We start from the raw sequence: 23353 nt of genomic DNA, 5'->3' as shown, positions 1-23353 counted from the left end.
ATAAGGAAGAATGAACTTTGAATACGAAAAAAGAATTCGATATTTTGCACAATTCTTCGATATCAATCACAAACATCGTCTCTTACAAGAAAACACTTCCATTCAGGACCACCAACAATCACAATGCCACCCTCAGAAACAGGAACCATAATAATAACAGGCGCAAACGGCTCTTGCGCCTTGTCCTTCGTCTCCCATCTTATAACCGACTACCCAAACCTCACTCTTCTCGCAACAGTCCGCAACGCATCCCCCAGCGATCCCAACACAGCACGCCTCGCCGAGATAATCTCCACATCATCTCGAGCTTCCATTGAATCTTTAGATCTCTCCTCCCTTTCAAAAGTCCGCACCTTCGCAGACAAAACAGCTCAGCGCGTGGAAAAGGGTGAAATACCACCTATAAAAGCCATCGTCTGCAATGCCTTCACAATGTCCCTCAAAGAACAAGTGTACACGGAAGACGGGTTTGAGAGGACGTTTCAGGTCAACCATCTGAGTCATTACCTCCTTGTTCTCAAACTTGTTAGTTCAATGTCTCAAGATGGTAGGATCGTCATGCTTGGGTCGAACACACATTATACGGACCGGCCGCATCCGCTGTTTAGTATGAGAGTTGGTATTCCCGAGGATATAGAGACGCTTGTGAAGCCGAAGAAAGACACAGTCGGGAAAGACTATGACCATGGCTTTCATAGGTACGGGGTGAGTAAATTGGCTAATATCATGTTTATGCATGACCTCAACGCAAAACTTGCAAAGGTACTATTGTCCCAAGCAACTGTACATCAAGTGCTAACTCAGATAATCAGAACCCCAAGCTGTCTGGAATTACAGCAACAGCAATGGACCCAGGTGGTATGGTCGACTCCCGCGCACACAAGATTCAGAAACCCATCATCCGCTTCGCATTCAGCTTGATTGTTCTCTTATTACCCATCACGAAATACTTCACCGATGAGTTACGATCTTCCGCGCAATCAGGACGAGAACTGGTCGAGTTGGCTGTTGGAGACAAGTATCAGGGAGAAAAGGGATATTTTATGGGGGCGAGACGAGAAAAGGAGGATGCGATCTGCATGGATGCTGAAAAGAGAGACGTCTTGTGGAAAGCTTGTTGGGAGTGGGCCGGTATAAAGAAGAAAGAGACTGCTTTGGAGCAGTAATCATCAAATTGTGTTAGAGGCTAGCAAGGAGTTCCATATGATGAGTTGGCAAAACGATACTTGTGCATCTGATGTGTCTGTATTTCTTTTATAATTCTCAGGCGGACACACACAGAAAACCTTTCTTGATGCTCAGGCCACATCGGCGGGCAAAAGATAGCAAGGTTTTAAGTTACTTGATATCCATGTTCAAATCTACAGTAGTCAATAACGCCAGACCAACGAACCATCCACGATCTGATGTAGTTATGCTGAAGCCACCATTCTATAAAACATCAACCGAGTAAACCAAATTCATGCCTCATACGAAGCCTGGGGAGCCGTGTGCGACTTTAATACAACTAAGGTATGTCAGACAGGTTATCTTCCTGGTCGAGAAATTAACTTACCCAGTTCAGGAGCCACATCACTCCCAGAATGGCACCGACACGCACGTGAAGTCCTGTGCTAACGGTTTTACAAAAGTCTTTGGCACGATCCAAGTGCACATTGTTAAGCATGGGCATGCTCTCCCACACTGGCTCAACAATCTTAAGTTGATTCTCATCATCATCTTCTTCAATATCCTGGAAAGTCGGCTTTGGCTTGGACTCGCCCATAATGAGTTTCACAATCTGGCCCGATGCCTCGGCAACCAAGTGGCTGATCCAAAGGAAGACGGGCACGATAACCGCCAGAGCTCTCCAACGATCGTTGATTAGACTGCCATCTCCCTTGAAGATATCCAACAGTAGAACACCTCTTGTATCTCCAGCGAGGAAGACATGGAACTGCAGGATAAAGGTCTCAAGGGAACACTTTCCAAGCCAGGCTGCGGCTGTAGAGTAGCGGTTGCGGAAGGGGGTAATGGCGTTTCGAAGACCGATGAAGCCGAGGACAGGAAAGATGGAAATAACAGGATGCAACAAGACGTAGATGGCCTTGGTTTCCATGGAGCTGCAGAAGTACCCAAAGCCAAAAACAGCAATCAGAGATGGGATGACGGCGAACTTGTAGTTGGTATACCAAAATGCATCACGCTCTACTCTCTGGTGCACGACACCAGCAAGCATTCCAACAAAAACAATGGCTCCATCGAGGGTGACTCTGAACTCCCACTCATTGAGGTCCCACTTGATGCGGAAGACAAGCTCAAGAATGGCGAAAAGCCATTTCATGAGAGGGGTGACATTAAGCACCAGTGTAAAAAAGATGAAGGATGCCAAGATCTTGCTACCCACAACTTTGAAGCTATCATTGAAGCTGGAACAGACAGCCATGGTGACATAGACAACCAGGAACCAGAAGCTGACTAGTGGTGCAAAGTAGTAGAACATGTAATCGGTTCCCATGACATATGGGAGTGCGCAGCTGAGTATGTTGAGACGGAGTAAAACGCTTGCGATGCGACGGAATGAAAAGTCCTTCTTGGACAGGAAGTAGATGGTGTGACCATAGCCAGTCTGGAAGAGGTACGCAGCAACAAGCAATCGAATGAAGATGTAAATGGGGAGACTGGTAGAAGCCCCGGTCCAATGGTAAACAAGAATAGCAGCTTGCATCCATCCTTTCCATTCTTCAGTCTGGTCGCGTGCTAGAATACCTGCGTCTTGGACTACAGGCGTCACGGGCGCAGGCGTTGGTTCCGACTCGGGCTCAGTCGCGACTACGGCAGGAGGCGGTCGAGGCGCGCGGAACTGGACCTTGCGAATGGTGAGTCCGCCAAAAATGGCGCAGATACCGCTGAGAAGGTAGAATTCGTTTGATACGAATTCCTTCATGCCCTTAGAGAATAGGTGGGTACGATCGGCGGCATAGCAGTAAATGAGAGCGACTGCGAAAATGCCAACCTTCATGTCAACACCCTTGACAGTTAGCGATGATACAAAGGTGAACCCTTCGAAGAAAACGCAGGCAATGGAGTAAATGGCAATGATGGCAAGGATTACAATCTGTACCCATGACCGACCACCATAGTCAGTGCAACATGTTCGAGTGTAAGGGTAGCCAGACCTTCGGTCCATTTTCGCGTTGCATCGCAGGTTGAGCAGGATGTTCGCTTTGATCTCGGCGACGGAGTCGATAACATGAAAGCCAGTTCCGGTCTTGTCGACAATAGCCTCAGGTTGGTGGTGGGACAGCTGTGGAAAGGCGCGTAGTAGGCGAAGGTTGTGATCCTTCTCTTGCGAATAAGTGTAAGCGTCGATGGCTTCGACCTCTCCACGATGAACACCCTTGGGACCGGTTCGTGCAGCGGGCATTTGAGCATAGAATGGAGGCGCAACGGGAGCGATAAAAACTTCGTTACCGATACCCTCGACAGGATCCATCTGTGCTGTACCGAACGTGGGTAGGTCGCCAAGTTGGAGAATCTGCGTGATGTTGTCCAAGGCCTTTTCGAATTGCACCTCGGACTCATTGGCGTAATAGTTGCCAGCGTACCAGGCTCCAGCACCAAGCATGATGAGGCCAGGCTGCCCAGACTCCTTCTCTTCGCTGGAGGGGTCATGCTTGTTGTCGCTCATCAACTCGAGCTGGGGTCTCAGAGGATACTTTTTGTGCCTAACAGTATTCCAGTATGGGTTCCAGATATGGATCAATCGTACACCTGCAAAGGTGGTGTTGTAACTTCTGTGAGGGCTAAGTTCATGACGCCCCTTGTTCGCTGCTTTGCGATTTAACTATAGCAACCGGTCAGTGACAGGACGTCAAGCACAGCGATACACAACAAACGTACCAGTCGGGCCATTCCCCAGAAGATCTGCCTTGTTGTAGAGTCTCCCGAAAAGACAGCATGACGATCGCCCATGCATTCTTTAATCTCTGCCGCGTTGTAGTGATGGAGCATACACCCATCGGGTTGCCAATTGCTGAACGGCTTCCTCGCACCCGTCACGTCTGGTACATGAAGCCAGCTCCCATTTCGTTTGCTCTCTCCCAGGAGAGCCCTGCAGCGATATGGATCATCGGATGGATAGACTTGGTGAACGGTGATGGCAAAAAATAGTAAAACACAAAAGGCGATAGGTAGAATGCGGCCGACGAGGGCCATGAAGGACGGTTCCGCCATGATGAAAGATTTGATGATGCTCTTCTGAAAGAGCGAATTCGTTGCCAAGACGGGAAGTCGACGAAACTTTTGAATGATTGAAGAAGTCCAGAAACGAAAGGTACGTTTTACTTTGGACAGGTTCGCCGAGGCCCGAGAAGGGTGAATAAGGTGGCGCAGGGGGGGTTGCGTCCCTTGCTTGAAGGTCTGAGACCGTTGGGGCATCTTGGTATGAAGATAGGACATCTGGTATGGACTCGGACTGTCGACGCCCTAGACACGCCTAAAACGTGGTCAAAGGAGAGTTGAAGCTATGCATAATATGGACGGCTCGTAGGTTGTCGAATGAGAAGCTGGCAGTGAGTTGTCTGTGGAGGGGCGGGATAGGAAGAAGCAAAGAAACAGGTGCAAAATGCCTGGATCAATCAAAGGGAGTCGACAAGATGGCATGCACCAAGACGAGGAGCGAAAGAAGAAAAGACAGGAGAGGGTTGACATGTTATACCGGTGTCTCCTTCCACAGACCGAGAAAGGCGACGGACGGGGCGGAAGGAACGATGCAGTCGAGTCGCACCTGACTTGAAGCTTAACGTGATACTGCTATTCACAGCTAACTATTCAACACCCAATTCGTCCAAGGAAGCAAACATTAGAGGGAAAGTATTAGCCCGTTGTTGGTGACAATAAAAAGTCGGCGGGTTACTGTGAACCATTGCACAAAGAAATTGGCATAGGCGGTTGGCTGGTGGCTAAATGAGACAAAGCAAGGGAGGGCGACGAAGGAGTATCAGCCCCAAGCCATCCCTTCTCTTCCCTTCTCTACTCACGCCATGTCATCATCCCCTGCGATGCCTTGCATTGCGTTCCAAGAAAGAAAGAAAAAAAACTTTTACGGTTGTCATTACCTGTTGTCTTGGCCAAGATGGTTAAAACTCATTTCTGGATAGACTTTTATCGTTTGCAATAACGTTCAAAAAAAAAAAAAAGACGACCCTTGATGTAGATAACCTCCAACTGCCCCGCTACTAATTGCCAAGGGGGAGGACAGGGTATCAATAGGGAGAATATCCTGAAATGTTACAGTTCAGAATTAAAAGCTACTGCTGTGAGGGGCCAAGATGAGCTGGCCTGTTCATTTATTTGGTGTTGCCAGCTTTGGCCTTGGCCAGCTCCTTGTAGGGGCTTGGCTTTTCTTTGTCTCTTCCATGGACTCTATCCTTGCGAGAAGCGCCACAACAAATGAATAACCAAACAAGTACTCTAGTACTGTAAACAGGCAATCATGCCAAAAATGCATGAATGTCACTATTTTATGATCTGTCCATCGTATCACAAAAAGAACGCCCGTCGCACCGATCTATCTGTCACTCGCTCTGTGTGTTTGTCTCGCCGTGGAACATCGATTGTGCCCTGTTACACGCGACCGACAAGATTCAACTGCCGGAGGATAAAAGCTTGACTCTCTTGTTGGCTCGCTGATTAGTTGCTTCAAAAGTCAGGGGCAATTATACGGAAATCATAGCCGATCTTCAGAAGAAGCAAAATGTCCATGTACCTGATTGACCGGTCCGGAGGCAAAGGCCATCGGCCTCGGCTTCCGACTGGGTTGCATAAAACAAGCACAAGAGTCAATTGAATCGAGTCAATTTGCATACTGCATTAAACATCCCCATCATGTCTTTTTGGATTGACACGGAAGACTGGCATACAGGTGAACGCACTCACTCACTCATTAGCTGTGGTAACATCAATTGACTTTTCAAGCCGGCGAACCATTCCGCATCGTCCAAACCCTCCCCAAAGACCATCTCCCAACCGCGGCAACAATCAAGGAACGTCGCCTCAATGTAGTCAACACCCCCCCAATCACCCCCTTGACCAGCTCCGTCAATCATTATGCCATGAGCCGCGCGGTCACCCCGACATGTACGGCGGCTTTATTACGCCACCTGATGACGCCGGCGCTCACTTTGGAGTCCTGTTCTGGCACAAAGATGGCTTTTCCACTGCGTGTGGGCATGGAACCATTGCTCTAGGGTACTGGGCCGTCGCTAAGAAATTGGTTCAAGTGCCGGAAAATGGGAACGTTGATGTAGTAATCGATGTCCCGTCCGGTCGGGTAGTGGCTAAGATGACTATCATGGACGGAAGACCAGTTCATGCCGACTTTATCAACGTCAAGAGCTATCAGATTGCCAAAGACCTTTCCGTTACAGTTCCTTCGAGGAATATCGATGTGCAGGTCAACTTGGCTTTTGGAGGGGCTGTTTACGCTCACGTAAACGGTGCTCAATTGGGCCTGTCTGTGTCACCCAGCCAGCACATGGACTTCATCAACATTGGAAGAGAGATCAAAGCAGCGCTTGGCAAAAGAGCACATTACGGGGAATACGACTTGTACGGTGTGATATTCTACAATGAAGAAGAAGATGGAGGTTCTGGTGGGATCCGACAAAGAAATGTTACCGTTTTTGCAGATGGCCAGATTGACCGCTCGCCCTGTGGCTCTGGCACAGCTTCAAGAATTGCAGTTCTTCTTGCAGAGGGGAAGTTGAGTGCCGGGAAAGGTAAGCTCTTACATCGGTCTATAATTGACACGCTATTCGAAGCAGATATCGTCTCCGAAGAAGCGAGTCCTGTGGGATTTCCTGCCTGTATACCTCGTGTTAGAGGGACAGCTAATCTGGTCGGGCGGATGAGCTTCTTCATTGACCCTGCTGACTCCGTGTTCCCCGGCTTCCTCTTGCGGTAGAGCTGATAGTAATAAATCATTATTCATTAATATGGTGGTAATATGATATTCATCGTGGTGGTGTATCGCTATGCACAGTTTTTGGCCACTTCCATCTACGCCAAGTTCAAGTTCTGAGTGAATGGAGATACAAAATAACTCCAATCACTAACGTCCCCCATATCCACAGAAGGAGACGCGCTCTGAGTGTGCAAATCCCTCATCCTCCAAACCTTGAGAATAACAGCCTTTGTCCGCTCAATATTCGCCAACGATGAATCAACCATGGCATCCAGAATCTCCAAAACTATCTGTCTTCCAGATAGATATGTTCCCAGAATTTCATGGAAGAATATCTCGTCATCTCGTAGCGGATCTAGCTGCACGGCCGCAACGAATAACGGGAATGATAGTCCTGCTGCGCTGCCATGTTGTATGAGGCTGTAGATAGATTGTAAGACCTCCGTGACAAGTTGTGCGACTTGTAGCGTTGAGGGGTCTCCGTCCCTGAGAAGACAGTGGAAATAAAGTTGTACTGAAGTCTTTTTCAGATCAACGCTTCGTCGGACGTTTTCGTCCATGGTCTCGGCAGCAGTAATGTTGGAGCTGACCGACACCAGTTCCCTTTCGAGATCTTCAACTTGAAGTTGGTATTCCTTCTGGGTACTCTGATCTTTGTTCCTTGTTCGGGCAAGGTCGGTAATCTTGAAGATGACAGAAGCCATCGCTGGACTGCATCCCATCCAGGCATCAATATCCTCTCTATGGTCAGGTCTTTGCCAATACTCCAACCCAAAAATGGGAGGGTTTCCACAGGCAGTTCGGCTGATGACATCCTGGAACGCAAAATAACGCTCCGCAAACATCGCAAGGCTTCCAAACCCGTTATTGTCGCTTGAAGGAAGCGCAATCTGTCGACGTTTCCTCATAAAGTTCTGACTTGCTCGGAGATGAAACACCCAGCGGTAGTCGCCGTTGTCAATAATTTCGTAAAGACAGAGGAACATCATGATTGCCGGGACTTGTGGATCAAGGATGACGTCTGCAGTGACATCAGGAGATCGAATCTTTTTAAGAAGGCCTGTAAGCGCGTTGCCTTTCATCCTCATAGCTGACCGTTCCCATGACCGATCTTTGATGCTCCTGTGGCGAGCAGCAAATGCCAGGACGGATTGGATGAGAAGGTCTTGACCAGAGTTTGTAAACAGAGGAGCAACCAAACTCGCAAACGGAGAGGAAAGTTGTGAAGATGGTGTTGTGAGAGGACACAGTCGGAGAAGATAGTATTCAAAAAGGCTTCGTTGATGTGTGTTTAGGGTAGGAAAAGAAGATATAGATGGTTTTAGACTCGGCGAAGCTGATGGAGATCGATGAGTAAGAGCAGTTGATCCACCACATGCAGCCTCCTCCCGAAGCTGCATAGCCTCTCTAACAAGACTCTTTTCCAGATTTGGGTTTCCCGCAAAGTCGCTATGATAAGTATTGATAAAGTGCCTCGGTTCAATTGAAGGTAGAACCAAAAGCGTAGGCGAGTGAGCTACAGGGTTCCGTCGTCTCGGTCTATCCTCTTTTGCCCAAACACCCTCTCTGCCGAACGACGCACCACGGGCTGTAAACTCGGACTCCCATTTTAATTGAATGGAATTGTTGCACTCCACACCCCTTGTGATGCAATTCCGACATGCTGGCTTCGCTTCGTCGCATTTCACCTTACGGGTACGGCATGTCTGGCATCCTGAACGCGTACGACGCTGTACAGGCTTAGGGTTACCAGGGGGTCTTCGCCTGGGCATTATAGAGGTAGTGAGACTAGGGTTTGAGACTGATACGATTAGGCTGCTAGGGTATCTCGAAGAGTGCTGGCCAGCATAAGGAAGGTAAAGGCGAGTATGAATGTTGGTTGAAGTGTGAGAATAAAAGCGGGGGATGAGACCATCAAATTTTGACTAGAACCAGACGAGGTTATTCCCGCCAGAAGTAATCTGAAGCATAAGGGTCGAAATTAGTAGGTCATCCATCATCGGAATTCTTACACTGCTTATTTCTGTACCCCAAAGCTCAGGGACCAGCTTTTCTTCTATTCCCGGTCCCTTTGGCTGTTCTATTTCGGTTAGGTCTTCATCTCCATCGAATGCTTCAAGTCAAACCAACCAATCAGAATACAAGAGTCTACGTCTGCATCGGCTGGACCTTCATTTGTAAGCGCATCGTTGTTTGGCATATGTTATCTCTTGCAGTCTTTAGGCTAACAAACATAAATCCCGCTATTTCATCTCTAGTGTGTTTAGCTATACTTGATTTCTACGATTGTATCGTCAATATGGTTTTGGCTTCATCTCTCACAAAGCAGTCCCAAATTCTCATTGTTGGTGGTGGAACATGGGGATGTTCAACGGCTCTTCATGTCACTCGCCGAGGCTATACCAATGTGACTCTAATCACCAAGTCCAGTAGGATCAATGCCTAACAACATATAGATGTCCCTGATAACAAAGGAGACGATGAAGAAGCAATCTGGCAATCTCTCACGTATGCCCAGGCCCAAGGCTGGCTGCATGACCCAGTATTTAAACCATATTACCACGACACAGGCTATGTAATCTCTGCTTCGACGCGAAACGCCATTAGAAAAATCATTGTAGGTATCGGTCACAAGATTGGCGATTTCGTCCCTCTCATCACGGCAAAAGATTTTAGGAACACTATGCCTAAAGGCGTTTTGACAGGAGACTTTCCTGGGTGGAAAGGCTTCTACAAGTCAAAGGGCTCTGGTTGGGTTCATGCTCGAAAAGCCATGACTGCAGCTTTTGAGGAGAGCAAGAGGCTTGGTGTCAAGTTTATCACAGGCTCACCAAAAGGTGAAGTCCAAAGTCTTATCTTCGAGGGCGGTGATGTTAAAGGTGTCAAGACTGCAGACGGAAAAGAACACAGAGCAGATCGAACGATTCTTGCTGTTGGTGCATCAGCGGAGCGATTTCTCGACTTTGAAAATCAGATACGGCCCACAGCCTGGACTATAGGTCATATCCAGATGACACCTGAAGAAACTCAGCTGTACAAAAATCTCCCGGTTCTTTTCAATATTGAAAAGGGTTTCTTCATGGAACCTGACGAGGATCTCCATCAGCTCAAGATATGTGATGAACACCCCGGCTACGTCAACTGGATGCAAAAGCCTGGAGCCAAGTTTCCTCAATCCATCCCCTTCGCCAAGCATCAAATTCCTCTCGAGTCTGAACATCGTATGCGAGATTTTCTGAGAGATATCATGCCACAACTCGCAGATAGACCACTTGTTCATGCTCGACTCTGCTGGTGTGCTGATACCTATGACAGACACTTCCTCATCACATATCATCCGCGACATCCTTCGCTAGTTGTTGCTTCGGGAGATCGCGGTATAGGATATAAGCACATCACATCTATTGGCAACTTTATCTCTGACTGTATGGAGGGTACATTGGAAGAGAGGTTTGCCAAGGTTTGGAGATGGAGGCCGGAGAAGTTTATTGAGTTTTGGGGTAAGGATCCTTTGGAACGACTTGGGGCTGATCACAATATCATGGATCTTCCACGGAGTGAGGATGAAGGATGGACAGATATCAGTGAAAGTGTACCTATTCTCTAAACGGATTAAAATAGTTGTGTAGGCTCTATCCTCTTCTACAAGTCAGGCGGTTACGATTAAAGAGATGTTTCTGATGAGTAAAATTTTTGATACATTCTATTCCGCTTGCAAATCAGCAAATATTGTTCTTTGTCTAACAGATGTGCATAGAGGTGAAGTTTCAATCGACAAAGTAAAGTATCCTATCCCAGATCGTCGGTGACCGAGATGTGCCTCAAAATCTCGGCGACACATCCGAAGTTGCGGGGTTCTTAGCCGAGTCTTGAGTCACAGCTTATATCTAAATGATACCAAACATATCATCACCGCAAAGCATTACCAAACACTTGAACCAAACAACCAAGACACATTGAGTGTATACCGAGATGGCATCTCCTCAAATTGGCTGGATTGGTGCGTTTTACCCACTACAGTCGCAGGCACTCAAAGCTAATTGCATATTACAGGCCTTGGCTCGATGGGTCTTCCCATGGCAACAAACCTTCAGAAACATCTCAGTTCAACAGCGGCTCCAAATCTGATTTACTTCAATCGCACCATCTGTCGTGGTGATTCTCTAAAAGATATTGGTGCTCAGCCCGCATCATCAGCTACAGATCTTGTCGATAACTCGGATATTATCTTCATGTCTTTAAGCGACGACTCTGCCCTCGACTCAACTCTAAATGCTATTCTCGACTCAGAGGACTCCGGAAAACTCGCTGGTAAGCTCATAGTTGATACATCAACTGTTCATCCAGACTCTTCTGCAAAGGCAGAGACTAGGATCCAAGAGAAAGGGGGACAGTTTATCGCCTCGCCAGTTTTTGGAGCAAGTCCTGTTGCAGCACAGGGAAAGCTCTTGTGGATTATTGCAGGGCCGAATGCTGCTGTTGATAAAGTCACTCCATACGTTGAAGGGGTTATGGGAAGAGCTGTTATCAGGGTCGGTGAGGATATCAGAGCGTCTGGTAAAATGAAGACGGCAGGGTAAGTGACAATCCCTCTTATTTCATTCCCTCTAACGACTAGATTAGAAACTTTATCACAGCTGGTTTCATGGAAATCATTGCCGAAGCACACGTCCTAGCTGAAAAGTCGGGTCTGGGCAGTGGGAACCTGGAAGCGTTGATCGAGCAGCAATATGGGCCTCTACCATTCTCAATGTCTCAGCGTTTGACAACTGGAGCATACATGCCAGCCAGAGGCGACAGGCCTTGGTCCGATTTGAACTTGGCAATCAAAGACGTGGGTCATGGAATTGCCCTTGCAGAACAGTCTGGAACGAAATTGGAAGTGGCAGAAGTTGCTATTAAGCATTTGAAGGATGCAAAGAAGTTCTCTGATTCTGAGCAGCGACCGCTTGATTCATCTTCCATGTATGGAATACTACGAAAGGAGGCTGGACTGTCTTTTGAGACGGCATTGATCAAGGACCGGGATGGAAAGGACGACAAATAATCTTTGACTGTATGAGTCCGTATATAGTATTCGTAAATTAACTTCAGTCTCCAGTGGCTAATCGTACGGCATTTTATTCTGAGTCATTAAATCGTTTATATATAAAAACGGGTATCGCATGGTTGTGAACTCAAAGGGCGGCTTTGCCTCTGGACTCGAATGGCATAAGTAGCACGAGTAGTCCAGCGGCTATGAACAGAGCGCCGCTCGTATATACAGGAGCAGATGTCTCCAGGTTTGCAAAGATCGCAATAATAGGCTATACATATTAGTAAAAGTGGACAGTGAAAGGTTTGAAATACTTACAGCCATGATGCCAAAGATTCGATTGCAAGACGCACACAAGGCATTGCCTGTTCCACGATGAGGCGTGGGAAACAGCTCTGGTGTAAAAGAGTAGAGAACAGCGTACATGATGTTACTGAAAAAGTTGAAAGCGCACTGCCAGCCCAGTAGAGCACCGCTAGTCGTGGCAGTTGTTGAACAGTAGAGGAAGACACCAGTGAGAACAGTGCTAGCTGACAGTGTTCCCTTTCGTCCCAGTTTAGGTAGTTCAACAAGCCATCCTCCTAGCAAAGCACCTGGTACACCGAGAACAGCAATGATTAGACTGTTTCGGTAGGTTATATATGTGCTTCCATCACCAAAGTCGGCTCCTTTGGTTGCTTGGATGTACGGGATGAAGGCGTTGTAGAGAGGATATCCAAGACCAATAAGAGCCCATACGGACATAATGAGCCCAGTGCTGAGACCGAGCTTCCTTGTTACGAAAAGAGCTTTAATGTGAGATATGTCGACTTTTTCGAGATACCGTTTCAAGGCCGCGCTTGCATCTGTCTGAGCGACGTATCCCTCTGGTTCACAAGCTTTGAGATCCTCAATAGTGAGTGTAGACGTCTTCCCGTTCTTCTTTGCAACTGTGTGCATAACTTTGACTGCCTCTTCGTCTCTTCCCTTGCTCATGAGATACTTTGGTGACTCGTAAATCTTGAATAGTAAAAAACGGGCAAGAAACATGAGGAGGGTCAGGCCACCAATTGTGATTGTAAAGTAGCGCCATCCCATATTATCCTCGCGTCGACATACGGTGTCTTGCTGGCACGTATAGTTTCCTAAAAGCGGCCACGCGATCAAGGTGCCAATTACCTGAGCGATAGCCCAGTCGATTGAGAGAATGGTGAGAAGATATTGATGCGAAGCAGGTAGAAATTCGAGGAAAATGGCCGAGTCTACAGGCAAATTGCCTCCAACACCAAAAGACCAGAGGGCGTCAAAGATGGCGATGGCAGCGAAGTTGGGGGCGCTGGCTGATATCAAGCCCCAAACAGCCGTTAAACCTAGAGTGATGTTGAAAGCCCATTTGCGGCCAAAGACATCACAGCCGAAGCCCCAAAACATGGCACCAGCCAACAGACCAATGTTCTGCGCAAGGGGGAGAAAAGGCGGATTGCTTACGCCAAACTCATTCGCCACGGGCGTCAAGATGAGAGAGGTAACGATCGGCCAGAGATTATCGCTCGCCCAACCAAAACCTATCACAATAAACAATTCCCATTGATATCTTCCCATTCCTATCTCACTCACAGCACGGTTGAGAATGCGTGCCTTGGCCTCGTAGACGGGATCGAGTGCGCCTTTGGGGATGATTGCTTCATCTTCTGCTGCGTCGACAAGACTGCTTCTCCTCGCATCGCCATTGTGGTCAATTGCGCCATATGCCTTTCTGGCTTCGGATTCCTTGTCTGGAGTGGTAGACATGCTCGTCCTTGACGACTTGTCGGATGGTGATGAGTTTGCGATTAAGAGACTTTGTGTCTCGGAACTCGAAGCGTCCTCCATGGGGGGTGGACGGCACCCTTTATGTACACGAAAAGAAAAGGAAAAGGACTGATTCGTCAGTGGCTTGATTGTGTATGATAGTGAGACGATGTTGTGAGAGAGTAACAGGGCAACTGTAGGATCTGTTCAACTCCTCGCGTTGCAAAGGTTGGTAGGGTCGATGGCACAATCCCACGCTTGGGCAGCATTGATTGGGTAGACTGTCTTACATGGATCCTAGTGATGATCCATCCCGCTTTATGGCGTCACTAGGTGTGTCATGGACCAGGGTTGGCAAGCAAAGATTTTGCTTTGAGGGACATGTTTAGCTCAGTAAAGAGCACAGCCTTATAGTTATGAGGAAACATATCAAGTGCACATGTACAGAGGAAAGCAACAATATGTGCATAAATAAACAGATGATACACATATCCCAACTGTTGATCACTGGATATTTCACCCAAACCAACCCCATCATCCGACTCCCCGCATCCGTTGGAAGCCACAACGAAAGTCCGGAAATTTAGTTTGTGGCACCTTCTCTACAAGGAAATGATCGATAAGCATCAATCACATCACTTCTATCGAATGAGATGTACAGAGTAGTATGATTAAGTTGGCTTGTCTTGCCTCAAGGTTGGCCGCTGGAGCATGAGACGAAATTATTAGAAGAGTTTATGCTCCTTAGGCCAGAATGCTTAGATTATTTATTTTTGTATCCTAAAGCTTAGCGACCACTGGACTTGCCCTGCTGCTCGTAGGGTTTGATATTGAGTGGCTCGAGGCCAAGTGACCCCCACGAAACAATCAGCAGACCGCACTGAATGCACCTTGCCCTGCTGCAGTAAGCTGAAAGCGGAATGTGAAAAATGACCAAACTGATCCATGTCGGGTGCAACCGACTCGTTGCTAGCTTGCCCACAAGTGCAACATGAATGTCAACTGGAAAGCTGTATTTCAACAACCAGCAAACGCGTAATTGGTTTAGTGGTAAAATTCTCCGTTGCCATCCGGGTTTCAGCAAGGAACTCGAGCAACCTCGGGGAGCCCTGGGTTCGATTCCCAGATTACGCATTACCATACGCCTTCGAGCGTCCGATATTTTTTGCCATTGATATCTCTTTTTTGCTATGTATTGACGATATTCTGTGGTGTTGAATGTCGGCGATTTAATCACGTGGCTCGGGTGGGAACGGCACGCCGAAGGCACGTGTAAAACCTTATCTTTTTGGCAAAAGAGGAAGGAACAGGTCAAGAGGACTTTGGAACATGACAGACAATGTTTCTTTCAATGGGCATTTCAAGCATTTAATTCATTGTTTGCCCATGGTCAACTGTGCCAGGTTGCGGGATTCAATAGCATCGCGCAAAGAATGAGTACAGGGTAATGTCCTGCATTTTGGACGAGGGGCTTCACAAAAGAGAAAGCAAATCCACAGACTGGGTAGCATTTTGTCAAGACAACACTACACATATAGTAATTTGAGAGTATTGTAATTTATAATGTTGACTTTTTTTCGTCGCTTTGCAGCTCACACATGCAGTACTTTTTTTGGTGGTTGGTACAACTTGAATGGCAATTTTGCAAACATGCAGTGCAGTCTCGAGCGTCAAAAGGCTATATCACTTTATCCACACGGGATTCCAGTTCAGGCTTGACCGGCCTGGATCAACCACAAGAGCTAAGCACAATCAACATGAGATGTACGGGGCGCGCAAACGGAAAACAAAAAGTCCAAAAAATGATTCGCCTGTGTATCACAGGTGGCGGTCTCTCCCGCCGGGAATTGAACCCGGGTCTCAAGCGTGACAAGCTTGCATACTGACCACTATACTACGGAAGATAAGACGGCTGAAGCCGCCTGTAGCTGGTGATTGTGATGAAGATCGAGCAGAGCAATGAGGTATATGTACCCTGGCCCCATCATAACACCAGCATTAATATTTCCCTCCTCTTCATCGGTCACATATAATCAGTATATTGACAGCATTATCACACTCGTATTCATATCCAGTCAATTATTACTTAGGCCTCGCCCCAGATCTCATCAGCAATCTCCCTAACCAATGCCAACTTCTTCTTCTCCTCGTCAAGGTTAAGAGGATATCCACTTTCATGCGTACTGAATCCACATTGGGGACTGACAGCGACCCTCTGCAGAGCCTCCTTTTGGCTCTCACCACTACCCTTGGCGACCCAATCGGCCGCACTCAAAACTCTCTTCTTCATCTCCTCCTTATCCTCAAGCTGAGGCAACTTGGTGCTGATAACACCGACAACGACACTCTTGTTCTTGGGGAGGAATTCCAGAGGCTCAAAACCGCCAGAGCGCTCGGTGTCGTATTCCAGGTAAAAGGTGTTGACGTTCAAGTCACGGAACAGCTTCTCAGCAATGATGTCGTATTTGCCCTCGGCAAAGTGACGACCGCCAATGAAGTTGCCACGGCAGAGATGGATACCAGTGTGCATGTCTGAGGGGATCTTGGACAAACTGTTGTTGTAGAGCTTGATATAAGCGTCTAGGAGATCATCAACAGTGCCGATGTTGTCAGAGTCAGCAGCCCAGCCATCACGGAACTTTTGACTGCAAAAGTCTGCTTGTGTTAGTTGTAGACTCAGTCACTGGTCAGGTCAACTTACAAGCCATGCCGGGGTCATCGAACTGAACGTTTCGCAGACCAGCCTTGTACAGCATATCAAGCTCGGCCTGATAAACCTTGGCAACGTCGGCAAAGTACTCTTCATCGTTCTTATACGCCTCAGGAGCATAAGCCTTGCCCTGCTTATAACGCATGTGGAACCAAGCAGGAGTGATCATGGTGAGCTTGATGGAGCCCCATTGCTCCTTTGGCACAAACTGCTGCACAAGCTTCAACTCGTGCAAGTTGGAGACAGACTTCTCAGGGTTGTGGGAGAGCTTGCTGCTAGCAATGACAGAGTCGCCGGGCATGACCTGGCGATCCTTCTCGATCAGGCTCACCACATCGGGATGGTACAGACGGAAAAGACTGGCCTCAGCATCCTGGAGCTGAGTGCTGCCCTCGAACTCATCCCACATGAGTCCCCAGAATCGAGTCCTGGTGAACTCGCCGCTAGTTACAGCCTTGAAGCCCAGTTCTTGCTGCATCTTGACAACTTCCTTGACAGCTTCATTCTCGACAGCTTCAAGACCTGCATTCTCTGGGGAGAGGCCCTTTTCACGGATCTGCTCTCTCACATCGAGGAGAGCTTGGGGTCTAAGCAGGGAGCCCATGTGCTCAGCGCGGAAAGGTTGGAGAGGAGCCATATTGATGATGTTTCTTTGCGTACGAGATGATATTCAAAGGAGGGTGTTGATGATGTTGAGATATAAACACCCTTTTCAAGATGTCAGCACGAGTAATCTCGAATTGAGGGGCCCTTCTTTAAACAATGCGGGGCCCGTCATTATATATCGTGGGGCGGGGTCCAGAAAGAGAGCAGATGGCCGATGCTAAGAGTAAGATGGTTAACCGTATCCATTGGCCTTTTTCCGTATTCCCGAAGGATTCTCATAAGAGTGAGATTATGAAGAGGGGTATCCGCCAAGATGGTACGGCCAAGATCCCAAGCAGAGCTCATTGTGCATGTATGATGCAATGTATTGCATATGCCGTTGCATTGCAGGATGATCGGTGGTGTCGGTACGAGGCTGAACGCCCAAGTGATCACTCTCTGATGAGGGGAAGGTCACGATATTTGTGCTCCTGGCTCGATGGGCCGATACCTTGCTGAAGAGGAATTTATTGCAAATAACTTCCTGATATTACTGACCATGCATTCAAAAATGTTACGTACGTGGCTGGGCTTGAGAGTAGATGTTAGCTTGTTTCAAGGAAAGCATCTAACTGCGGGGAGAATCGACGCTTGCAGTAGCTCTCAGCGGCTAGTAAGAAACACAACGTAATATTTGGTAGTCTTTTATTCTATCAAGCTGCCTTCAATTTAGTTCATAGGGTTAATACGTCGTAGTCTGTGGCAAAGAATTCTTGATTCATATTCAATGGTCTCCTCACTTTTGCTTTCTCAACTTTATTCTCTATTCAGCCTCGTGCATATTTGCAACATTGTATCCAATCAAGAAATGTTAAAATTGTTACAACAGTAACAGAAAAATGAAACACTACAACTTCTTTGAGGGCACCTCAACGGGCTGTGATACCATCATACGGATGCTCAACGAAGATGACAAAGAGCTCAAAGACGAAATGACCAAAAATTGGCGGAACCATAAGCTAGAGGAACTAAACTTTGTCGGAACACTTGTATGTTTTGAACACGTCCTTCGTATCTCTGGCTAAACAAACTTTCTTCTGAGGAAAGGGCGCTCTCCTTGCAAGCTGCCTCAGCTCCACAAGTTCGTGGCCAGATGTTCTCCCCAATGGAAAGTCCAAGCCATGGCTAGTACGTGGACTCTTGTACGGCGGCCTTGTTCTTGCCCTATTTTCAGTCGTCACTGCTGGCGTCCAGAGTATGAGACTGCATCGACTATCAGCACATCCCGACGGTCTTGAGAAGATACGAAATAGTCTGGGCAGAAGACGAAGATCCGACAACAAAGCTCTACCTAGTTGGCTGCACGTTTACGCGTGGGAATTTAGTCTTGCCTTTCTGGTATTGGCTGTCTTGTGCATGGTTGTTGGTCTCACGATTTTGATATGGGCTGCTGCTACGTATGGACCTTGGAAGCCTGAAGCTGCTGAGTGGTGGGATGGAAACGCCAAGGTGAGTCACTCTTTCTGTACAACTGGCAACTTTACTGATACATGGAACCTTCCAGATGGCAGTACTCTTCACATGCATTCTGGGGCTTGCAGTGGTGTTCCTCATTCTATCACAGGGCGCTCTTTCGAAAAGTAATTTCTTTAGGATATAGTGACTGACTGCTTTTGCCTCGTCAACGTATCCACAACTTGTCAGTGGGCAGGGAACTCGTCCTCAGGGTACCAGAAAAATTGGCCGCTGAAAGCATAAGAGACGAAATTAGTAGGTCAGCTTATGCTACTTAGATTATAGTCTTTAGGCTCTTTATTTTTGTAACCTAAGACTTAGGAGGCCAACTTTTCTGCTACCCAGTAGCTCGTGTATATAGAAGTATGTTGATACGGAGATTGGGTTATTTTGAGTTTTGTTCTAAAAAGTTAATACTTGTTGACTCGGAAATTCGAGTAAATATTCTATTTTCTGGTGGCGATGCGTGAGTTGCAAAATCTAATACTGAATTCTTATTGACGGAAGGTCAAGTCCATACGAGTATAAAAGCTGTGAGACCTACCACCTACCACTGCTCCTTCCTCCAGCACAACCAAAGAAAACCCCGACCAAATTCTCAAGCTGTTAGCAAACCTGCCCAGGTCTCTCTCCTTCATACCACAACACATGTTGACTTAACAAACAGGTTATTCACAGTCTACAGTCTACCCACAAACATGACATCTCCGGATTCCCGAATATCCAGGTTGATACCGACAAGTATTGTGACTCCCAGCTTTGGTATTCTATACAGCTACTAACACACTTCTCAGCAATGGAAGAAGTATCATATCCTTTTTTCGTCTACGGCACCCTCAGAGCCTTGCCTTTGCTTGCCCATGCTCTAACTGGAGATTCCAAAAACACCCTCACCGTCACCGCAAATATGGTAGTATCCAGAGTTCACCACTACTCGCGTTGGGGCATCGAAAACCACGATTTTGCAGGCGCGATCGAAGATCCATATGGCTCTATGGATGGACTACTGCTATACTTGTCACAGGCTCACCGCTACAGGCTGGAAAGCCTTCGAGGGCCATTATTTGCGACAAAGCATGTGACGGTGACTCTCCAAAGTGACATGAATGTCGGCGCAGACATGTGGGTGTTTAGAGGTCCTTCCGAGTTGCTCTCTAATAAGCCTTGGTCTTTTGACAACTTCTTCCACAACGTACTTTCAACCTGGAACCTAGATGGACCCGAAGAGCCTAGCCGTCGTCGAGCCTGAAAGCCCTGCGTATCAATATGATTCTTGCCGTGGGGTGTTTGTTTGTTTGTTTGTTTTTTACGGATGGGATACCTGCACCTAACAATCCCCAAGTCAAGTGGGTCGGCAGTCTCTTAACGCTAAATATATCAGTGAATAAAAAACTTGCTTACTTTAAGTTCTCAAGCATGGTGTCCTTAGGGTACCAGAAAAACTAGCCGCTGAAAGCATAATAGACGAAATTAGTAGATCAGCTTATGCTACTTAGACTATGCTCTTTAGGCTATTTATTTTTATAACCTAAGACTTGGAAGGTCAACTTTTCTGCTATCCAGTAGGGTGTTTATCTAATTGATAGTCTGTGTGTATGTCTTTGAATAGGTACTGAAAGCGGCTGCCACCCATAATCAGCTGATCAATAACGCGAAGAACTTTCAATCACAGCATTGACATGGATGCGAAAGCACATAAAGCCTGGGGCGAGTTCGACTGTTCATTTCTTGTCGATAAATGCGGCGTGGTATGATATATCACATCTAATTTGATTCGCATGCCAAATTCAACACAAACCTTGAGATTGCGTCAATCACGATTGGTGTATAAACCATCAGATGGGACTGGCATACAGCGGTTAAATCCACGTTAGGAAGCCCAAGCCAACCAACAGCTTCCGGGACCAGGGGAGGGACCAGCATATAAAGCTGTCCAAGTTCCTCATGATTATTTGTCAAAAGCAATTCTCTATAAACTCATTTCTTATCTCTTGTTGAAGAAAATGGCACAGACGCAACAAGGCCGGCCGGCAGTCCTCGTGCCTGACGATCTGGTGTGTATCTTAAATTGCCTTGAGCAAAACATGTGACCTGACGACTATCAGGACAACGATACCGACTCTTCTCTTGGCGAGGTACTCAAAACTCTCTTTTTCTTGATCCATAATATTCGAAGTCTGACCATTTCCAGGACATTCTTTCGTCCACCACAAGCATCTCCAGTTCGATCCTCGACTATCGCCGCGAAAATGGCAGGACTTATCATGCCTACAAAGACGGGAGTGAGAGGTTTTAACCCTTTTTTTTTATGTCGTAATACTAACTGCAGTGGTAAAGAATATGCCCTTCCCAATGACGAGGCAGAGAATGAAAGATTGGGTATGCCAAACGCCCGCTTGGAAAAGAATCACACTAATCATCTCGACAGACCTCCAACACAATCTTTTCCTTCTTACTCTGGACGACAAGCTCGGTTTAGCTCCTCCGAATGAACCTGATTCCAAGGCCAAACACATTTTGGATATTGGAACTGGTACTGGAATCTGGGCTATCGATTACGCTGATGAACACCCAGAGGCACAGGTGGTTGGCGTTGATCTATCTCCTATACAACCGGCCTTGTATGATCTGACCCCTTTGTTTAGCTCGTGACTCCTCTAACAATACTAGCGTACCCCCAAACCTGACCTTCATGATTGAGGATATTGAGGATGAATGGAACTACTCTCAGTCGTTTGATTATATTCATAGTCGGTTCATGTCATCTGCACTCGCAAGCTGGACCGACTTTCTCACCAAATGCTACAAGTACGTTTCGACTGTCATATATCAGTACCGTGCTGACTTTTGCAGTAACCTTGCACCGGGTGGCTACATGGAGATTCAAGAAGCCGACCTGAACCTCCAATCCGACGATGGTACTCTCAAGCCCGATAACGTGATGCTAAAATCCCTCCGTCTTTTAACAGAAGCGTCTGTCACGTTCGGTCGTCCGTACCAAGACATCCCACCTCTTGCAGACATCATGAAAGAAGTTGGCTTCGTCGATGTTGTTGTCAAGCAGTTCAAGTGGCCTATCAACGGATGGCCCAAGGACAAGAAGGACAAGCTGTTGGGAGAGTGGTCCTTGATCAACATGGCTAGTGGTCTTGAAGCGTTTACCATGGCACCGCTGACGCGAGCTCATGGCTGGACGCCTGAGGAAGTAACCCTGTTTTTGATTGACCAGAGAAAGGCGTTGGCGGATAAGAATACCCATGCTTATTGGCCTATGTAAGTCATTATATGTGAGATATTGAACGAATTGCTGACAAGACTAGCTATTCTATCTATGGGAAGAAGGTAGTGGAATAGGAAGTCATAATGAAATAATGGTTTAGATGTATCATGTTTGTTTAGTTTAATGAGATTTTACATATGCTTGCTTATGCATGTAGGTTGTCTGGTCAAGCTGGCGGAATTCCGCCTGGTGGGGCAACCTAGTCCATATAATCAGCCAAATCAAGACATTCTTAACCACAGAAACATTGACTTATACACATCACTCCTACAAAATCTACACAATGACTACCAATAAATTGACCAAAGTCGCTGTCTTTGGTGTAAGTTATCCTCTTTCAATAACGTTCCACTTACTTACATGGTTAGGCTTCTGGTAACTTTGGCACACCCATCACAGCTGCCCTCACAAAGGCTGGCTTCAACGTCACCATTATCACGAGAACTGAATCCAAATCTACATTCCCTGAAGACATTGCCGTTATAAGAACGGAGTACACCTACGATGCTCTGGTCAAGGTTTTGTCTGGTCAGGACACAGCTGTATGTGCTGTCGGACCAGCAGGCATTCCCTCACAAGGCACCATGATCGACGCCGCCGAAGCCGCTGGAGTAAAACGCTTCATAGTAGCTGACTTTGCTTGGGGTCCCAACTTTACCAGCTTTCCTGAGTTTGACTCAGTTAGATCTCAACGAGCTGTTGGCTTCGAGCATGCAAGGAAGCACGCAGCTGCAAATCCAAATTTCACTTGGACCAGTATTGCTACAGGGAATCCTATTGACTGGGCCTTGAAGCGCTTTACAATCATGGGTTTTGACATTAAGAATCAATCAGCCATCATCTATGATGAAGGCAAAGAGTACTTTACAGGAACTACACTTCAAGGTATTGGACAATCTGTGGTGGGTGTTTTGGAAAATCCAGCTGAGACAGCAAATCGCACTATCAAAGTTGTGTCTATCAAGACATGTCAAAATGAATTATTAGAAGCCTTTCAGAATAAGACGGGAAGTAAGTGGGAGGTTCAAAGGCGAACTACGCGTGAGCTCATCGAAGGAGCGCGGGATAAAAAGGAGAATGGTGTTGGAGGATGGATGCTTGATTTGGCTGTTGCTCAATTGTATGATGATGGAGAGGCTCGTTGTCTTGTTGCGCCGTCGTGGGAGGAATCGGATTCTGGTTTGCTTGGTGTCAACAAGGAAACTGCTGAGAGCCTCGTTAATTCGGTTGTAGCTAGTGTGTAGGAGTGGTAATGAAGATTCAGTTTGGGGCGAATACAAATGAACTGACTGTCGAAATTGGACGTTGAGATGGGTTGAAAGTAACAAGGTGGCGTATCAGGTTGATATCGCAACATACGGCCCGACCCGCCCAGGAACAGTAGCAGAATTTATCCACTTTGAGACAAGTCAGGGCGATGAAACTCGGAAGAATCGAATGAATAGTGAAGCCTACCTAGGTGGTTTTCGTATGATTAAATGCACATCCTGGTCAATATTGAGCCTCATAAAT

At 47.0% G+C, this 23353-nt stretch overlaps 11 protein-coding genes and 2 non-coding genes across 13 annotated transcripts; 8 read left to right on the top strand and 5 right to left on the bottom strand.

Moving 5' to 3' along the window:
* Positions 1-123: 123 nt before the first annotated feature.
* FGSG_07887 (uncharacterized protein) lies at positions 124-1166 on the top strand (the record flags this gene model as incomplete). The annotated part of the gene is made up of 2 exons (XM_011329417.1): positions 124-705; positions 813-1166. The coding sequence occupies 2 exons, from the start codon at positions 124-126 to the stop codon at positions 1164-1166; spliced, it is 936 nt and encodes a 311-aa protein (XP_011327719.1).
* Positions 1167-1460: 294 nt separating this feature from the next.
* Positions 1461-4215, bottom strand: FGSG_07886 (uncharacterized protein; the record flags this gene model as incomplete). Its single annotated transcript, XM_011329416.1, has 3 exons — positions 1461-1496; positions 1556-3826; positions 3883-4215. 3 exons carry the CDS (start codon positions 4213-4215, stop codon positions 1461-1463), a joined length of 2640 nt encoding a protein of 879 aa, XP_011327718.1.
* A 1903-nt stretch (positions 4216-6118) lies between these two features.
* FGSG_07885 (uncharacterized protein) lies at positions 6119-6946 on the top strand (the record flags this gene model as incomplete). Its single annotated transcript, XM_011329415.1, has 2 exons — positions 6119-6761; positions 6807-6946. 2 exons carry the CDS (start codon positions 6119-6121, stop codon positions 6944-6946), a joined length of 783 nt encoding a protein of 260 aa, XP_011327717.1.
* A 95-nt stretch (positions 6947-7041) lies between these two features.
* On the bottom strand, positions 7042-8718 carry FGSG_07884 (uncharacterized protein; the record flags this gene model as incomplete). The annotated part of the gene is made up of 1 exon (XM_011329414.1): positions 7042-8718. One exon carries the CDS (start codon positions 8716-8718, stop codon positions 7042-7044), a length of 1677 nt encoding a protein of 558 aa, XP_011327716.1.
* Positions 8719-9245: 527 nt separating this feature from the next.
* FGSG_07883 (uncharacterized protein) lies at positions 9246-10553 on the top strand (the record flags this gene model as incomplete). The annotated part of the gene is made up of 2 exons (XM_011329413.1): positions 9246-9375; positions 9568-10553. The coding sequence occupies 2 exons, from the start codon at positions 9246-9248 to the stop codon at positions 10551-10553; spliced, it is 1116 nt and encodes a 371-aa protein (XP_011327715.1).
* Positions 10554-10918: 365 nt separating this feature from the next.
* Positions 10919-11993, top strand: FGSG_07882 (uncharacterized protein; the record flags this gene model as incomplete). The annotated part of the gene is made up of 4 exons (XM_011329412.1): positions 10919-10946; positions 11000-11257; positions 11294-11522; positions 11570-11993. The coding sequence occupies 4 exons, from the start codon at positions 10919-10921 to the stop codon at positions 11991-11993; spliced, it is 939 nt and encodes a 312-aa protein (XP_011327714.1).
* A 130-nt stretch (positions 11994-12123) lies between these two features.
* Positions 12124-13832, bottom strand: FGSG_07881 (uncharacterized protein; the record flags this gene model as incomplete). The annotated part of the gene is made up of 3 exons (XM_011329411.1): positions 12124-12252; positions 12300-12962; positions 13080-13832. The coding sequence occupies 3 exons, from the start codon at positions 13830-13832 to the stop codon at positions 12124-12126; spliced, it is 1545 nt and encodes a 514-aa protein (XP_011327713.1).
* A 952-nt stretch (positions 13833-14784) lies between these two features.
* FGSG_20690 lies at positions 14785-14885 on the top strand. Its single transcript has one exon. It is a non-coding gene; the product is annotated as a tRNA-Gly (tRNA).
* A 698-nt stretch (positions 14886-15583) lies between these two features.
* On the bottom strand, positions 15584-15655 carry FGSG_20689. Its single transcript has one exon. It is a non-coding gene; the product is annotated as a tRNA-Asp (tRNA).
* Positions 15656-15837: 182 nt separating this feature from the next.
* FGSG_07880 (uncharacterized protein) lies at positions 15838-17098 on the bottom strand (the record flags this gene model as incomplete). The annotated part of the gene is made up of 2 exons (XM_011329410.1): positions 15838-16406; positions 16453-17098. The coding sequence occupies 2 exons, from the start codon at positions 17096-17098 to the stop codon at positions 15838-15840; spliced, it is 1215 nt and encodes a 404-aa protein (XP_011327712.1).
* Positions 17099-17945: 847 nt separating this feature from the next.
* On the top strand, positions 17946-19810 carry FGSG_07879 (uncharacterized protein; the record flags this gene model as incomplete). Its single annotated transcript, XM_011329409.1, has 5 exons — positions 17946-18095; positions 18154-18234; positions 18520-18555; positions 19229-19471; positions 19586-19810. 5 exons carry the CDS (start codon positions 17946-17948, stop codon positions 19808-19810), a joined length of 735 nt encoding a protein of 244 aa, XP_011327711.1.
* A 754-nt stretch (positions 19811-20564) lies between these two features.
* On the top strand, positions 20565-21838 carry FGSG_13239 (uncharacterized protein; the record flags this gene model as incomplete). The annotated part of the gene is made up of 6 exons (XM_011329408.1): positions 20565-20615; positions 20753-20843; positions 20899-20940; positions 21041-21182; positions 21232-21369; positions 21415-21838. 6 exons carry the CDS (start codon positions 20565-20567, stop codon positions 21836-21838), a joined length of 888 nt encoding a protein of 295 aa, XP_011327710.1.
* A 286-nt stretch (positions 21839-22124) lies between these two features.
* On the top strand, positions 22125-23085 carry FGSG_13238 (uncharacterized protein; the record flags this gene model as incomplete). Its single annotated transcript, XM_011329407.1, has 2 exons — positions 22125-22163; positions 22210-23085. 2 exons carry the CDS (start codon positions 22125-22127, stop codon positions 23083-23085), a joined length of 915 nt encoding a protein of 304 aa, XP_011327709.1.
* Positions 23086-23353: the final 268 nt, after the last annotated feature.

Source organism: Fusarium graminearum, chromosome 4 (genome assembly GCF_000240135.3).
Source record: "Fusarium graminearum PH-1 chromosome 4, whole genome shotgun sequence".
NCBI lineage: Eukaryota > Fungi > Ascomycota > Sordariomycetes > Hypocreales > Nectriaceae > Fusarium > Fusarium graminearum.
Note: the sequence above shows the minus strand (reverse complement) of the source record. Positions and strands in the feature narration are given on the sequence as shown.